Source organism: Hippopotamus amphibius, chromosome 9 (assembly GCF_030028045.1).
Source record: "Hippopotamus amphibius kiboko isolate mHipAmp2 chromosome 9, mHipAmp2.hap2, whole genome shotgun sequence".
Lineage (NCBI taxonomy): Eukaryota > Metazoa > Chordata > Mammalia > Artiodactyla > Hippopotamidae > Hippopotamus > Hippopotamus amphibius.
This window is the reverse complement of record NC_080194.1, coordinates 96,361,171-96,379,134: the sequence shown is the minus strand read 5'-3', so window position 1 is coordinate 96,379,134 and position 17,964 is coordinate 96,361,171. Positions and strand designations below refer to the sequence as shown.

At 47.9% G+C, this 17,964-nt stretch overlaps 1 protein-coding gene across 4 annotated transcripts in view; it reads left to right on the top strand.

The window, feature by feature from the left end:
* The window catches only part of NCAM1 (neural cell adhesion molecule 1), a 310,065-nt gene extending 305,997 nt beyond the window's left edge, over positions 1 to 4,068 (top strand). For 3 of the 4 annotated variants that reach the window (XM_057749795.1, XM_057749796.1, XM_057749799.1), the window contains one exon: positions 2,318 to 4,068. In XM_057749795.1, coding sequence (XP_057605778.1) covers positions 2,318 to 2,438 — 121 coding nt within the window. In that variant the 3' untranslated portion in view covers positions 2,439 to 4,068. Of the gene's footprint in view, positions 1 to 64; positions 863 to 2,317 lie in introns of all 4 variants that reach the window. The other variant, XM_057749794.1, reaches the window with a different exon arrangement.
* Positions 4,069 to 17,964: the final 13,896 nt, after the last annotated feature.

The following is a 17,964-nucleotide window of genomic DNA, read 5'->3' as shown; positions in this document are numbered from 1 at the left end:
CCCAGCTTCTCTGTCTGTCTCAGCTTTCATCGTCTATCTCTTCTACTTCCTGTCCTCCCCACAGGCTGCCTGCTGACACCACAGCCACTGTCGAGGACATGCTGCCTTCTGTCACCACCGTCACCGCTAACTCTGACACTATCACCGAAACCTTTGCCACTGCTCAGAACAGCCCCACCAGTGAGACCACCACCCTGACCTCCAGTATCGCCCCCCCGGCCACGGCCACCCCCGATTCAAACTCTGTGCCCGCCGGCCAGGCCACCCCTTCCAAGGGGCCCGGCGTCGCCGCCGCCTCCTCGCCCCCAGCCTCAGCCCCCAAGGTCGCCCCCCTCGTTGACCTGAGCGACCCCCCGGCCTCAGCCCCCGCCGCCAGCAACCTGTCCTCTAGTGTCCTGGCGACCCAGGGGGCCGTGCTCAGCCCCAGCGCCCCCGCCAGCGCAGGCGAGGCCCCCAAGGCCCCTCCGGCCAGCAAGCCGGGCCCCCCCTCGGCCGGGGCAGCCGGTCCCCTAGCAGCGGCCCCCACCCCAGAAGCCCCTCAGGCCAAACAGGAGGCTCCCGGCACCAAAGGCCCGGACCCCGAGCCCACCCAGCCCGGCGCCGTGAAGAGCCCGGCCGAGGCAGCCAGGGCCCTCGCCAGCCCGAAGAGCGAGGCGGCCTCCATCAGCACCACAAACCCTGCCCAGGGCGAGGACTTTAAAATGGACGAAGGGAACTTCAAGACCCCAGATATTGACCTTGCAAAGGATGTTTTTGCAGCCCTGGGCTCTCCTGCTCCCGCCGCTGGGGCCAGTGGACAAGCCCCTGCGCTTGCTCTTTCCACTGCCGACGGCTCTGTTCCGCCTGCACCAGCCAAGACCGAGTACGGCCTCTCTCTGTCCGCTGTCGTCGGGTGGTGTCCCGTGGTGGTGTGCGTTTGTGCTGTGCTGTGTCCTCCCTGTTAGATGTGTCTTCAGCTCACTCCAGGGCTTCGCTGAGGCAACTGTCAGCCAGGGGCTGGGCCCAGGCAGCGCACGGGGGCAGGCCGCAGGCCCGGCAGGCAGCCACCTGCTTACTAATTAGGCCATGTTAATTACGTCTTACCCTCATCGTCCTAGCAGTGGCGTCTCTTGTCCCCGGAGGAGCCTTTGTGTTCGGGCCACTGACACGCATAGCTTGGGAGGGGAGCTAAGGAGGCCAGAGTGCCCTGATCGGCCACCCTGGGGCCCACGGACTGTCATCCAGGGCCAAGGCCGAGTCCCCATCACGATGGGGTGGTTATGTGGGAAGTAAAGAGGCAGACCCTGAGGCTCATGTGGGGAAAGGATCAGGTCCAGAAGGTCACACGCCAACCCAGACACCCACACACACCCGCCCACCTACCCTTGCTTCTCCTGCCCTTGAGTGACTGGGAAGATCAGAGCTCCCAAGAACTGAATGACTGCTGGGTCTTCCGCGTCCAAGGCCAGGTCCTTCAGCTTGCAGGTTTCTCAACTGTGAGGCCAAAATACAGGGGCACCAGCTGGGGCTGGGGTCTGAGCCTGCTCTGGTGCCTCCTTAAACCAGATTCTCACTCCTGGGACTGATAGAGGCAGAGTCAGGTGGAGGGTTTTATAAAGGCTCCTGTGGCTGCCCGCAGATAAGCTGAGGTCCTGCCATCCACAGCAGCAAGGGGACACTCCCCAGGAGCCCCAAATCTGTCAGGAAATAAAAGGACAGCCCTGCCTGCTCAACCCCACTCAGCTCCCCTGTAGCCTGGCAGCCCACGCCGGCCTCCAGACTCCCATGGAAAGCTGCCTCGGTAACAAAGAGCGTTTTCTTACTCTACCTGGGCAAGCCATAGACGCGTCACCAGGCAGAGTACAGAGGGGTACGGGTGCCGCCAGGCAAAAGCAGGTGGTCTGCAGAGGGCCCCCTGGGATCGGTACCGGGGAGCCCAACACACATCATTTATCCCAAGCTCAGCTGCTGCTGCTGCAGTCATGCAGGGTGCAGGGAAAGGCTGCTACACGTCCACCACCCCAGGTAAAGCTGGAGCCCGTGGCATCAGATTAGGGCTGGAAGGGCTCCTTCCTCTCATTCAGCGGCTCTCCACTTTGGCTGCACATTAGAACCACTTGGGTGCTTTTAATTCAAAAGTCACCACGTTCAGAATAATTAAATCAGGATTTCCGGGGACAAGGCCCAGGCATCAGTGATCTTTAGAGACTCCAGGTGATCCTGATGTGCAGCTGAGTTTGGAGACCAGTGCTCTAACTGGAGCCCCTTTTGAGGGAATGGTTGGAGGATGTGTTACTGCAGCCCATGGTCTCAGCGCTGTTTTCCTGATTCTCCACAGGAAGGGTCCTGTAGAAGCAAAGCCGGAGTGCCAGGAGACAGAAACGAAGCCAGCGCCAGCCGAAGTCAAGACGGTCCCCAATGATGCCACACAAACAAAGGAGAACGAGAGCAAAGCATGATGGGTGACGAGACACCAGCAAAGATCAAAATAAAAAGTGACACAACTGCTTCACCAGAGCATCTCCAATATCTCACACACACACACACACACACACACACACACACACACCCCACACACATCTCATTCCTCTAGTGTCTTTTGCCTTTAAAAAAAAAAAAAAACTAAGCAGATCAACACGGGATCTCCTTTTTGTAGATTTATAGAAAGGGTTCCTTTGTTGCGCACTCACTTGTAAGAAAATGAGACAAAAAGGTGAAACCCACAGCCAAACTAGGACACTCCGTTCCCTGAAACCATTTAAAAATCAAACAAAAGGACCCCAAATTAAGAATCTAGGAAGCTCAGAGAAAAAAAAAAATCTAGGTTCAGGAAGACCACACTTGGTATCACCCAATTGGCACAGACCAGGTTCAGAGAAGTACTTCCAGACACTAAGACTAACCGAATGAACAAAGTCCAAGTTTATTTTTATACTTTCAGTCGTTTGAACTCTGTAAAACCTCATAAATAAGTTATAATTTCTGTTCACTTTGTATTTGTTCAGTATGCAAAGTGTGTCACCCTTTCTAGCTGAATTCAATTCCCACATAGACTCTTGTTTTCTAGGAAGAATGCCAAATTGCAGCTTCTGGGGGTAGATCTCAATTTGCAGTATTCGGATTTCTTTTCCTTTCCTTTTCTTTTTCCTTCTTCTTTTTTTTTTTTTCTTTTCTGCCAACTTTGCTTTCCAGTGTTTACAAGTTGACAAATGTTTGATTTCAGTTGTGTTTCAATGTCCATGTAAAATAGCTGCTTTTTTTTTTTTTTTTTGAGTTACAAATACTGCCTAGAGGTCTAGGATCATCACAGGACAACTTTATGAAATCTGATTGTTTACAGTGGCTCTGCCCCCATTTCTGATTTGAAATTTTTGCCTGTGTGAGACTCAGGTGAAAATCCATCTCATTCTGGAAAGGTTTTGCTTTCGGGTTTTCGGTTTTTTCATTTCCTTGGGGGTTAGACCACTCTGATTAACTACCACCTGCCTGTATCTGTGAAAAGGATCTGCTCCCCAGATGTCCCTGTCCTTCCTTTTGAAGGACTCTTAGGCTTTGTTGAATGAAGCAGAGAAGATTGTATAGTTGGGGCTGGTCTTGGTGAACACACATTTTTACCCCAAACATCCCCTTTTTGTAGAAAGCCAAATAAAATATATACATACAATTTCCTTTTGAGCCCAGAATCTAGATTTGAGCGGAAGAGCATGTGTGCTTCAGGGAATTAGTGTCTTTTTTTGGAAATCTGTTGAAGTAAAATAACATCGGCCTTCTGTTCACTTAGGCAGCATTTGTAGAAACAAAGGAAAGAAAAAAAGCCAACCTGCTGTCTGGAGTCATAACACAACTTTCCTGGATTGGAAACCAAGTGGGGGAAAAAAATACAGAAACTTTAAGGGGGATGGGAGGGGGGAGAAGGGAAAAGCCAGCCCTTTGTATAGAAATTTTGCTTTTTTTTCCTCATTCTACTTTAGAACTGCAAGCTTGTGCACTGTGGATGCGTGAATATTTTAGTGTGAAACGTGTTTTTGTCATAGTATTGAAATAAAACTTCAACATAGTTTGGTTGTGGAAGGTATAGCAGATAGTTCAGAAAAAAAAATATTCAGGAAACAAAAATAACTCTTAAGAGGAATTGAAGCCTTTAAACAAAGAAAATGAAATAAAAGCGATTGTGATGATGAAGATGACGCTAAGTCAGTAGAAATCCGCACTCCCTGGGTACCTTTCCCAAGGTACGGCACAGCAAGAGGTTAGGGTGGCAAGACTTCCCTTGAGGCTGTTCTGTGGGCCACACTCTGCGATGTTCTGACACTTCTGCAGTCTGATCAGTGGCGCTATGCTAGATTATCATTTCAAACTGTGAAAAATAATGGTCTTGTCATTTGCTCAGTGTGGGGTTACTTTGCATTTTCTCAGCTCCTGGGGATGGAAATGGAGGATCCCAGTCTACACAGCTCTGGCCCTTTGATTTCAGGGCTCGCACAAATCTATGGTTCGAATGCACAGGCCCTCAGGAACAAGTCAGCTGAAGACAGCTGTTAGAGCACACGGCAGATGGGAGCTCCTGGGCGTCTGAGACAGATGGGGAGGACCCAGTGGGGAGTGGTGGGCTCTTCCGGTTCCCCAGGGTGTCAGTGGAATCAGTTCCTCATCTTGCGATGTTAATGGCTTTGACCACCTCGGCCAAGCCCACACTATACCTCATCAAGACTGTGCATCTCACTCCAAGGGATTGTGGTCAAGTAACTGATTTTGGTTCTGATGGTTAGAAAGAGAAATAGGTAGGGTCAACCCTCAGATACCCTGGCCCAGGGCAGCTGACTTCCCCGCCCCCTCCCCAAACCCAGGCTCTACCATTAGCTGGAACCCAAAACTCTGCCAACCTTTCATTTTGCTTCTCTCCCATGATACATAGATTTGTCTCTGCATGCGTGAGCTTTCCTTTCTTTGAAAAAAACAAAAACAAAAACAGAGCAATGCTTTCTCTAAAATCAAAGAGGGAGTCCCTTTAAGTTCAAAATGGTCTATCTTTTATGTTAAGAGATAAAAGCTTATCTTTTTCCTGTCTTAATTTTTCGAAGGAGGGATCACTCAAGCAATTTCCAGTGTCTATGTGTCTAGATGTGTATGTGCCGTACATATGTATTCACATAAATACCGGCGTGGCCAGGTTGTGCTGCAGGGGCACTCGAGTGCCATGCACGGGGCCTCCAAACCCTGAAGGGCTGTAGTATATATAGCGCAGCTTTGAAGTGGAACGCCATTTTCACACTTTTCTGTGGAGCCTTCCAAGTCCCAGGTTTTCACTGTAGGCTGTCTGTCCGGATGGTGGTTATCAGACCTCTGTTAACATCTCTACCCAGCTTTCCCGACTTCGGGGGCCTTCTCTCTTGTTACAAACTTTTTACCAAGTGAAACATCGATACCACCTTTGTTTCCATTCTCACTGGTGTAAATACTGAGTACTAACTGAGAATTTTGACTTTGCATTCTGTCAGAATACTTGTGTTCAATAAAAATTGAAAGAAAAAAAAAAAAGCTATTATGGTCCAACTGGGATTTATTTCAAGTCAGTGGAAGTCTGTCATGTGACTCAAGTGTGGAAATGCCTCTGGTATTTTTTTTTTTTACCTCATTTAAACCCAAGGTCTTGATTTCCTGTTGCCTGAATGATGGTTTCTAGTCTTTTCTCTCAGATTGATGGAGGAGTCCTTGTTGAGAAGGGCCAGACATCAGATTGAGAAAGACTGCATTCAAATCCTGGTTCTGCCACTTCCCTGTTGACCTTGGAAGAGTTACTTAATCTCCCCCAGACTCGGTTTCCTCTTTTAACAAACAGGAAATACCTGTTTTTGGTGCTGGGTAGTGAATGAAGCAGTGTATAGGAAAGCCTTGGCACACAGTAGGTGCTCAACAGATGAGAGTAGCACAGTTGCCTCCTTGTGTGTGATAACATGAAACCCACCTGGAAAAACAGTGTACATCTGAGCTCCAAGGTGCCAACGCTGAGATAGACGCATGAGGCTATTCTGGAAGCTATTACGTGATGCCTCTCCTTGTTGCTTTTGCCATCCCACTCAGCACTTGGAGCCTTCATTCAGCCCCTGGGATTTACTGAAGTCTCTGATCTAAACAGAAAGTGGAGAAAACTTTGCCTCAGCTCAGAATTCTCTTGCATACACTATTGTCCTGCTGTGTTGGGAAGAAGCAGCCAGCAGAGCTGGGTTTATCTATTAAACTATGGAGTCAGGAGTTCCTGGAGAAAAGGCCAGGATGAGGGTGAGGCAACCAAGGAGCCCAGGGAGCAAAATGTAACCCTTTCTCAGGGCCAACCCTGCACCTGCACCAATCTGAGTGACACCATCTTTTGTGTCTAAGGGCCTCACCCTGGTCCCAGCCCAGGCCAGTAGAGCCTTCCCCTGGGGTGGTGTCTGCAGCCACCCCCAGGGTTTGTCCCTTCCCTGACCCCAGGGCCTGTTTAAATGGCACAGACCGCATGCATCTCTGTGAGTTCCTGTGCCACAGATTTCCCACTGCGGATGCAGGGTGATGGAGGATAGGTGCACACTGCATATCAAGATTTGGATAACCCTCTCCATTGATCCAGGAGGGCTTGCTTCCAGACCCTTCCTCCCTCAGGCTAGTCCCTCTCAGATTCACTAAGTATTTCTCGAGCATCTCAAGGCGCTCCACGAGAGGACAGTGAACCAAACTCTCCCCAGTGGAATGGTCATTCGGTGTGGGGGTGGGGCAGGCAATACACCCTCGAGCACTTAATATCAGGTGGAGCCGTTAGGGCTATTCACCAGCATTCCAGTTCGCCCCTGCTTCTGGGCATGTTAGGATCGCACTTCTCTCTTCAGTTACGGAGGACGTGGCCACGTGGCTTGCTTCCAGCAATGGAATATGAGCAGGGGGTGCGTGTCACTTCTAGGCGTAGCCTTTGGAAACCAGTGGGCCTTACTGTAGCCCTCTTCCTCTGGCACAGCAGGCAGCAACTCTGCATGTGGTAGAAGTGTCGTCCCCTGGGTCCAGGGTGAGGCATGTAAACAGAGGACCCATGATGGACCTGGAACATGCACGTGGGATGAACCCAGGAAACGTTTAACCACCAGTTCTCCAAAGAAGGAGCGGGCGGTGGGTATATATGTACGGGGTGTATGTGGTGGGGAGGGGGTGTGTGTGTGTGTTTATTACAAATGTTACTGACATAAAGAATGCAATGTACCAATAGTAACACATACAGTACTCTATACTGAAATGCCATGGATCCAGTTGACACGGAACTTTGGTGAGTTTTTGCTGAAGTCTTGTATCCATAATCAGCCTATGGTTGCAACTGATGGATGAGCGTGGTTCCAACGTGAATGTTGGTGGAAATACAGTCATTTACGTTAACAAGTAAGATGAAAGTGACAGAATGAAGACCTCTGCATCAGAACTTCACTCATTCATCAATGGTGAGCAAACTCTTTGCCAAATCAGGTATACGTTTTTTAATACAGCGTCAATGTTTGCTATTCACAGTGTAATGGCTGCAGACTGACACACTTTAAAGTTTAATCTGCTTCATAAATATTTTCCCCAGCACTTTTTTAAATCTAGACAAACACACACACACAGAGACATAAAAACAACCAAACCCTGATTTGTGGCTTTGCTGATTTCAGGGGTATGTAAATATTCCCAATACTGCTGATTTCAACATGTCATCACTGGACCAGGAGTTAGGTAGAGATGCACAGTAGCACATATTATGTAGTATTTCTACTATGCAAATAAAAGAGACAGATAACCTCAAGCACAAAGGTCATAAAAATATGCAGTAATAATAATAATAAACTATTTATACATCAGTAATAATAGTAAAATATAGTAAAACATTAAAAATGGAGAACTGATGTGTTTTGAGTACATATTGCCCTCATTTTTGATGTTTGTTAATTGAACGTTTACATAATTTAACTTTTAATAATGATTGTGCTTAACACTGATCCAATTTCCTGAAAATTTAACAACTGGCTCTCCTGATCCAGTACAAGCTGGCTCCAGCATACCACTGGATACCCTTTCTGTTATAGCCACGCCACCTTGGGATCTGTTACCACAGCGTGATTTAGCCTATCGTGGCTAAATCAGGGAGTGGTAAGTCCTGGGGACAGCAACAAATCCAGGTGAGGGGGAGGCCAGTGTAGTCTTCTCTGAAAAGCTGACATTGAGCAGTGACCTGAAAGAAGTGAGCTACTAAACTATGCAAATATCTGAACGAAGATATCTCTGGTGGAGAGAACAGCAAGTGCAAAGGTCCTGAGGTGAGGACCTGCTTGATGTGTTTGATAAACAGCAAGGAGAGCAGTGTGGCCGAAGCCCAGAGCAAGGGATGGTGTAGGACAGAGGCTGAAGAGGTAGGAGATAAGTCAGAGGTATGCAGAGCTAGATTACATAGGGTCTGTAGACTATGGTTAGAATTTTGGCTTTTTCTTCAACTAAGATGGAAAACCAAGGGAAAATTTTTAGCAGAAACCTGACATAACTTAAGTTTTTAAATTGTCACTCTGGCTGCTAGGTAGAGAATAGACCACAGGAGGGCAAGAGAGGAAGTAAGGATACCAATTAGGAGGCAATAATGTAGGTGAGACAAGATGGTGTGCGTGGAGGAAGCTGGTTCCAGTGGAGGCGGGCAGTGGCCAGATTCTGGCTCTGCTGATGGTAAAACCATCAAAAATGGACAACGGATTGGATGTGGATTTGAGAGTGGCATCAAGGATAACTTCCAGATTTGGGGCTGAAACAATTGAAAAGACAAAATTGCCATTTACTCTCTAAAAGAAGTAAAGTAGAAGCAAAGTCTGAGGATGCAGCCCCCGGTTGTGGACACTTTAAGTCTGAGATCCATGTGAACATCCTAGGGAAGATTTTGAATAGACTGAAGCTCAAGAGTCTGCAGACACATGTAGGAGCTCGTGTTTAAACACTGCCACTTGGCGAGGTGGCCCAGGGAACGAATGTAAATTAAGAAGAGGAGAGAACCAAGCATGGAACCCAGAAAAGAAAATTCACAGGAAGAAACTAAATGACTCTTTATCTGGCACTTAGAACAATAGCATTTACGCATGGGGTCCGGGGAGGAGCAAGCTCGCACCGACAAGATGAAAGACCTTCTGACTCCATCTGATTCCAGGCTGTCACTGCCATGTGCAGTCTCCTGACTATGTCCATCGTTTGTCAAGACCTTGACTTTTGTTCACGGTCTTCCTCTCTCCTGAAGCTCCTTCATCACCCTAGATGACTTCAGTGCTATATGCGGACAGCCTCTCCAATACACAGCTTGACTTCCTCATCTCCAGTGACCTTGAACCACCTCATCCCTTGACCAAACCCCAGACCCGATCATCACCGCAGCCGCCCAGCCCGAATCAGAAATTCAGATGCCCTACTCTCCAATGCTGCCTTGGCCCATCCAGCTCTTTCACTCAGCTACTCCCAATAAATCAGCGCTTTGTCCTTGCTGAGTCTGCTACTCACTGGCTCCCATATTTTTCCCTACTTGCTGCATTCTCCCCTCCCCTCCCTCCATTTCCAGCTTCCATTCCCTGGTCCAGCGTGTCGGCCACTCATTCCCCGAAATTGAACACTCCCTTGCCTCAACAGTCTCAATTTGCGTCTCTCTTGTAAAACTCTAGCTCCAGAAAATCATCTGGCTGCCAGCTCTTTGCTCACACCTGGACAGCTGGGTTCCACTGGAGAAAAACCAGGTAACCAGTCGCATTAGAACCAATAGATAAGTCCCTCTCAGCTAGACCCTGGCACTAGTACAACTTGACAGTCTTACTGATATTTCTCCACAACTCATTCACATTCTACAAAATGTCTTCATTTTCCCCAAAACAATGCCTGCCTCAGCCGCCCCTTCCATCTCAGCTTATGGTCTTGCTTCCGTCTTGTAAATGAAAAGAACAATTGGCAGAAAGAAACATCCTCAACCACCCACACGAAACCTACAACCCCCGTGCCACCCTCATCACCCCCATCTGTTGGCTCTAGTATAAGGAAGCAGCATCTCCCCTTCCTAAAAGCAAGCCCCACTTCCTGGCCCTGGCCCTTCTCTTTCATGGCGTCTTTCTTCACTCATTCAAGATTCATCCAACAAGCATCACTGAGCACCGGCCAAGGCCATGACTGTTCTAGAGGCTGGGGAAACAATGACCTCACCCTCATGGAGCTTCCGCTCTGAATAAATACATGCCATGAGTCCAGAGTGAGTGCGGTAAGGAACACACAGTGAGAAAGGATGCTAGCAGGTGGTGAAGGAGGAAGAGCTGTTTGATGTGGAGGAATCGGCGAAGACCTCTCCAAGGAGCTGGCATTAAGCAGAGACCTAAAAACATGAAGGAGCCTGTGTTCCATGCACTTAGAGACTTTCTTGGCTGGCAAGCTTGCCTGGTGGGTAAGACTCTCGAGCAAATATGAAATGAAACTGTTTCTAATGCTGTACTTAACTTCCCCTTCAACATGCCATGCCATGGGCTGGTAGAAGTGTAATCTCCATCAAACTAAGGCTCCACCTCTCAACCCTCTCAGTGTTGCTGACACGACCCCTAATTACCTCTCCAAGCCCACCACGTGACTTTCCCTTCATACTCCATGTACCAGAATTAGTGGAAAAAATTGTATTTCCTGAATCATGCCATGCTCTTCCTCACTTATGGGTCCCGGCATGTCCAAGTGCTTCTTACTTTCTCCGCAGCACTCTCCAGCACCCCCAACGCCCACTAACTCTTGACTCTTACTCCATCCTCAGGTCTCAGTTGAACTATCTCCTGATCAGGTAAACCTTTCCTGACACCTGATCCAGGTTACATATTCCCGTGTTTGCTGTTCTCTCCAGGGCCAGTATACAGCTGGCACTCGCAGGTACAGTTGTATCAGATTGTTAAAATATTGAAATGCTTCTTCACTGTTGCCAGCAGCTGCTGTCACCCAGCCCCCTACACGGGATCCTTCAGATGCCCCCAAGATCTTGCAACCCAGGGCGTTGCACCTGACCCAGAAGAGGGTCTCCAAGGTTCTGCTCCAGTGCTGTAGCCGGTATCCATGGAATAACATACTCTTTGGCTATCTGCTAAGACCCTATGCCTTCTTTAATCTCTCATTGAATGTTTCTCTTTCCTTCTGACTCTAAATTCCTCCAGGGCAGGTTCTGCATCTGTCTTATTCAACATTTTATCCCAGCACCTCATAAAGCACCTGCCACAAAGTAGGAGCTTGGTACATGCCTGCTTCATGGATCATGGAGTGAACGAACACATGAATGAAGTGAATGTACATATATAGACACATGGCACACCAGCCAATGTTCATGTGTGTGCGTGTGTGTGTAAGTGAAAACAAGGTCTCTACCTGGCCAGGGAAGATGCCTTTGAACTTGAGCCACACAACAGTGCCCACTGCCTAGAGTCCAGGGAGGGATCCGGTCACAGGGTTCACATGTGGCTAGAAAGGGTCTGCTCTGCCTGCCCCAGCCCCTGTACACCTTCTTCCAGGCTGGCGACAAAGTCCAGCCAGTGAGCAGCCCCTCCACGATGGAGGCAGCCTGGGAAGGCTTGGGTTAGGGGATCACGAAAAGTAGGAACATTGCAGCTGGGTCAACCCCATCCTGTTACTCACACCCATGGTTATCTGATGGGCAGGGCTGACCAAGCTAGCCCAGGGAACCTCCTTCCTTGGAGTTTTCTCTAAGGGGAAAATCTCTGGGCTGGGAGGCTGGGAAGAGCAAACGGGGCAGGAGAGCAGGGTGATGTGGTCTGTGAAGTCCTCCCGGTCCCCCAGTCAGGTGTCGGTGGGTTGGCCTGTGCACTGTGCAGTTGCCTCTTCCTAAGCAGATGAGCCCAGCCCAGAACAAGGAAACCCATAGGGTCTGTCTGTTTAGATGCTTTCTGTCCTGATGGCATCAGCAGCCTGCTGGAAACGAGACAGTGAACACGAGGAAGAAGCTTTGGCGAGCTCTCGGGCTGAGAGGAGGTGAAACTTTCTCAGGGAGCCACACTTTGGAGTCCAGGGATCCAGCCCACAAGTCCTGCCACACTCCACGTCCTAATGCTGAAGGAGGAAAGAAAGTGGGTCCTTTGAGAGGGTCCATGGAGAGGGTCTCCCACAGGAGGCCAGACACACTGCCCAGGCCAGGAGGTCAGTGGCAGCACTCATCCACGGCCACACTTGGCCATGCGCCTCCATCGTCCCCGAGGCCAGGCTTCTGGGTCTCCTGAGACACATATAAACGGCACATTCCTGGATCCCAGATCCTGAGGCTGCAGGTCTGGGGCGGCAGGACTCCATCGTCGGTGGTCCTGAGACCACAGGTGGAGAAAGGCTGGAAGGCGGGTGTCTGGGGACCATCTTGCTTCAACATCTCCCCACGGGCGCCTGCCCTGAGGGCCCAGCCATCCAGCTAAGGGTGGGGAGAGGCTCCTTCAGGAGGCTCTGCGGTACCTCACAGGCAGACAGGAAGAGATGCAGACGCAGTTGGGTGTCTGGAGTCAGCAAGACGCTGCCAGCGGCTCAGCACACTTCACCACACACGCTGGAAGGCAGAGTTACATCCCAGCCAGCCAGCCATTTGAGGCAAGGAGCAGTCAAGATGATGTCATGTCCGAGGAATAGATGTAAACTCCTGCATGCTCTCTGAAATCCAACTGCTGAAGCTCATGCGTAGCAGCAGAGCATATTTTTTAAAAAAAGAAAGAAAAAGAAAAAGAAAGATGATAGGTTTTTAATTGGTTATAAAGTCAATATGAGAGGTGATGCAGTGTAGACATTCAACAATACTTGTGATATTGACATTGACTGCTGTATTTATTTTTACTTCACACTTCTTGAACACTATGTCAGCCACTGTTCTATTAACTTAACAAATATTTATTTTGTTAGTCTTTAAAATAATTCTAAGAAGTAGATATTATTATTATAAACCCATTTTGCAGATGGAGAAATAGAGGCACAGAGAGGTTTCATAACTTGTTGGAAGTCACACAGCCAGTAAAAAGCAGAGCCAGAACTTGAACCCAGTCATAAGGTATCCACAGCAAGGAACATGTGAACCAATACTCCACCCGGCCCTGGGAAGACCACACTTGTGGTACAGCTTTCATACCACAAGATCCCACATCACATTCAAGAAGAGACACAGGCCAGTGGGGTGTGTCCAGGGCAGAACCACCAGAGGGGGAAGGAACACAAAGTCATGTCTGATGGGGAGCACAGTGGGGAGGTGTGTAGGTTTCACTTGAGGAAGAAAACCTGGGAGTAAATGGGAGGGCATGGACTGAATACAGGAGACTTCGAGTGGCTGTCTTCACACATCTGAAGACTTATCAATTAAAAAAGGGAATGGGTCCTGGTCATATATCCAGAGAAAACCCTAATTTGGAAAGATATATGCACCCCAATGTTCATTGCAGCACTATTTACAATAGCCAAGACATGGAAGCAACCTAAATGTCCATCAACAGAGGAATGGATAAAGAAGATGTGGCACATATATACAATGGAATATTACTCAGCCATAAAAAAGAATGAAATAATGCCACTTGCAGCAACATGGATGGACCTAGAGATTGTCATACTGAGTGAAGTCAGACAGAAATACGAATATCATATGTGATCTCTTACATGTGGAATCTAAAAATATACAAATTAACTCACTTACAAAACAGAAATAGACTCACAGACAGAAAATTTATGGTTACCCTTAGGGGATAGTGGCTGGGGGGAGAAGAAATTAGGAGTTTGGGATTAACATATACACACTACTATATATAAAATAGGTAAACAACAAGGACCTACTGTATAGCATAGGGAACTCTACTCAATATTGCAATAAACTCTAATAGAAAAGAATCTGAAAAAGAATATATATATATATATATATACACGTGTGTGTGTATAACTGAATAACTTTGCTATACACTCAAAACTAATACAGCACTGTAAAATAGCTGTAATTTAATAAAAAAAATTTTAATTAAATTAAAAAAAAACCCTAACAAGTGAAAAAAGGTAGGGCAGTGGTGTCACATTTAATACTCTTGTGGGCTCAAGCAGAACCAGCATTATAAGGAACCTGGCTTTACAAACCAGAGGAATACAACCGTCTCAGAGCAGCCCTAGAAGTGGACAGTCAGGCCCTTAAGTAGAGGCTGGGTGGCCACTCCTCAGGCACGAGGAAAGGAGATTGAAGCATCCGATGCTCAGATGATTCTGCTCAGATTCTAGATTCCTTTGATAGCAGCGACGCTGAGCTCCTGCCACCACTGAATGTGAAGGAAGCAAATTGCCAGCGTGGTCACAGCCATTGTTCGAATTCCCCTTCCAGGGGTAGACAGTTACTTAAATTCTAGACGGAGCAGAGGGGCTGGAGCCAGGAGGAGACTGGGCTCTCAAGAGAGGTGAGACTTTCCAAGACAAGTTTCACCTGCCATTTCACCAGGACCTACCTCCACTCCAAAGACACTCCATGCTTGACCACACTCCATAAAAAAAGATCGTGGCATTTTCATTTACTCACTTGTACAGTATTTATTAAGGTCGGATATTTATTGAGCACCTGCTATGTGTCAGGCAATGAGCTGGGTAATAAAGGTACAAATAATGTCCCTGCCCTGGTGGCAAAGGGCCCAACACAGTGGAAAGATCATGGACTAGAGCAACATATCTTGCAGTGGACTTGAGGCTCTGGTATGTCCATGCTGTGTGACCATGGGCTCAGTACTTAACCTCTCTGAGTATGTTCAGCTTATCTATAAAAATGAGAATTCCTACCTCATAGAACTATTTGAAATTTAAAAGACATCTTGCAGTTGGCATGAGATAAATCATGCTTAGTACTTACATTAGTCAGGGTTCTTAGCTGAAAGCGACTGAAGCTGATTCTGGTGGATTAAACCAAAACAGGATTTTACTAAAAGGAGACTGGGTGGCTCACACCACTGCGGGAGGCCTAGAGAACACGGCGTTAGACCAAGCTTCCAAAAGCAATGCCCATAACAAAACTACAGAGCTGGCCTGATGAGAAAGCTGCCACTGCCCACTCTCCCCCAAGCAATGCCAATTCCAGGTCGGGCACCTGGCCTTCCAACTGCTACCACCTGCCAACCCCTCACCCCCACCTCCAAGAGAAAGCTGACGCCTCTTTACTCTCTGCCAGAACAATGGGTTCTGAGCAGAACCTCTCTCCTCAAGTTATTCTCATCTCCAGACTGGTTTCACATCTGTGAGTCTGGTCACAGGGCCCTGTCTCACCTATGGCCAGTCGGTAGTGGCAAGGAAGCCTGGGGGATGAGTTCTCAGGCTTCGGCTTTTGGAGGGTGAGGACTCAGAAGGCTAGGCCTTCCTCCGACAGAGCAAGGGGGTCAACAAGTGCTTGGCAATCAGAATGTGATAAATGTCCACTGGAGTCCCTTGCTCAGGCTGTTCACCAAATACACCCCCAGCCTCTTGGCAGTCCTGTGAACTTCTGGTCGAGATGTCCCCAACTGCCAAAGCCTCCTTGCACCCACCCTACAACCCAGACACACCAGAGAATCATGGAAATCCTTTGTGTGCATCTATGTTCACGTGGCCCCCATCTCCAGCACAAGGGAGAGACTCGGGCAGGAGGTTTGAGCAGGGCTGGGGACCCTGAGGTTCCCTGGAAAGTCCAGATAGGCAGCCTAGCCAGGCTGGCACCCGGCTAGGGAGGGAGCAGAGTGGGCTAAGGCTGCCACCAAGTGGCCGTCCTGAGAACCACAGGAGGACCCGCCTTCCCTCCAAAGCTGAGGCCCAGACAGAAAGCCCCACCTCCCCGGGGCCTGGGAAAGGAGCCCACCTCCTCCCCTCTGCTCCTGAACTATCTAATTCCGCAGACTCCGAAGGAGATAATGACATCCAACATTGGATTGGTACCCTGAAGTGAAGAATATGCTTTCAAGCAGTAATAATAATTACATGACAATATTAATTATTGTTGTGGTAGCCATCATTAACTGAGCGCTTATTATATGCCAGAAAATTTTGAAATATCTCTTGATCCTCACAACAAATCTGTAGTGAACAAATGTATTTCTCCAGCTGGCTTTCATTTTCCTTCTTTCTCTCAACGGCACCTCTATTTGGGATGGGGCCGGGGTCAGAGGGATGATTTCCCTTCTACTCGCAGAACTTTCATTGAAACAACTGGCAAAAAGAAGCTCTATTCTCACCAAACCCATGAGAAAAGGTGCCACCTGAGGAGAAAGCCTGCCTGAGATGGAACCCAATGCACAAGGAGCAGAGCAAATCTCAGTGGTATTGGAGTCCCTGGATCCCGCCATACCTGAAAAAGTGCTGGACTTTTCTGTTCCAAGAACCAATATATTCCCCTTTTCTTAAGTCTGAGTGAACATTTTTTTTCACTTGAAACCAAAAGAATTCTACTAATTCCTGTTTAATAAAAGAAATTAGCCTGTGGAAGTAGGATGTTGGAAGAGATCCAAAAATAGAGAACTGTCAAAAGCAAGACAGTGAGGGATTTATTCAACTCCATGTGCTACTCTGTTCCAGGCCCTGGATATGACGTAGGCACCAGGACAGACAAGATCCACGCTCTTCTGAACTAACTCTAGTGGGGAACTCCACAATATACAAAGTACACAACAGCAGCTGGCAATACATGTCATGCAGAGAGTTATAATGGGGTGATGTGACAGAGTAGGACCAGGAGAGAAATTTAGGCTGGGTGGTCAGAGAATGGTGTGATGAAAATGCTCTCTGTCCACTTGGCTGCTGTTTCCCAGAATTCCCTTCTATGTATGGTTCCAATTAGAGTTGACCAAAAGAAGAACCTGTGTGAGATTTGAAGGCGGAAGTGATGCAGCACCCATTGCTTTGCTGAGGATGTTTTGCCATCAGTTGCATGGACAAACGCAGAGAGGCTGGGAGAATTCATCACGTCTTTGCTCGCCTCCACTCAAGTCCAGTTGACCATCAGCATCCTTCTGATCAACTACAGTCACTTCCAGACACTTGGCTGTAGAATACACAAAGGTAACAGCCTCCCATGGACCTCTCTACGAACGCTTCCTTCAGAGACCCACAGACATGGTGGCTTGTGTTAGAGAGGTGGTAGCAGCGATGGGAAGTGAATAGGTTTAAAATCTGCTCCTGAGGTGGATCTGGTAGCACTTACTGGTGGAGAGAAAGAAGGGAACCTGGATGCCTCTTGGGCTTTTGCCTTAAGCAAGAGGGTGGATGTTTGGGGCTGCTTTCTGAGACAGGAGGGAGCATATCTAAGGCTGGAAATAAGAGTTCTATTCTGGACATTGTGGTACACTGAAAAGAAATAGCCACAATATTTTATGTGATTGAAAAAAATGGCCACAAAAAAAAGCTGCAGCTCCTCTCAATCATAATCACAAACTTACATAAAAGTTACAAAGAGCTTTCTTTTCACCGCACCATTTGAAGATAAGTTCCTGACTCGATACCCCATTATCTGCACATATTTTACTATTTCCTACAATCAAGGAAATTCCCTCCCTTACCTAACCACAATCAAAACCAAAATCAAGAAATGAATGTTGATACAATACTAGTATTTAATCTGCAGTCCTTATACAGACTTCCCCAGTTGTTTCAATAATGATCTTTACAGCCAAAATAATAATAATAATTTTGGTGTGTCTGCCATCCACTCCAGAAACACACATCTCGTTTATTTTCCTGATTATCCAGTCCACTTCAATCTGGAACATTCAACCTTTCTCGTTTGCCATGATCTTGACATTTTTGAAGAGTACAGGCCATTTCTTTTGCAGAATGTCTCCTGATTTTGGTTTGTCTGAAGTTTTCTCACAGGAACATCGCAGAGGTGGTAATGGGTTTTCTCATTGCTCCCCTAAGGTGGCACACAGTTTCCATTCTCCTGTACCTGATGGCATCCACTTTGACCACTGGTGTAAGGTGGTGTCTGCT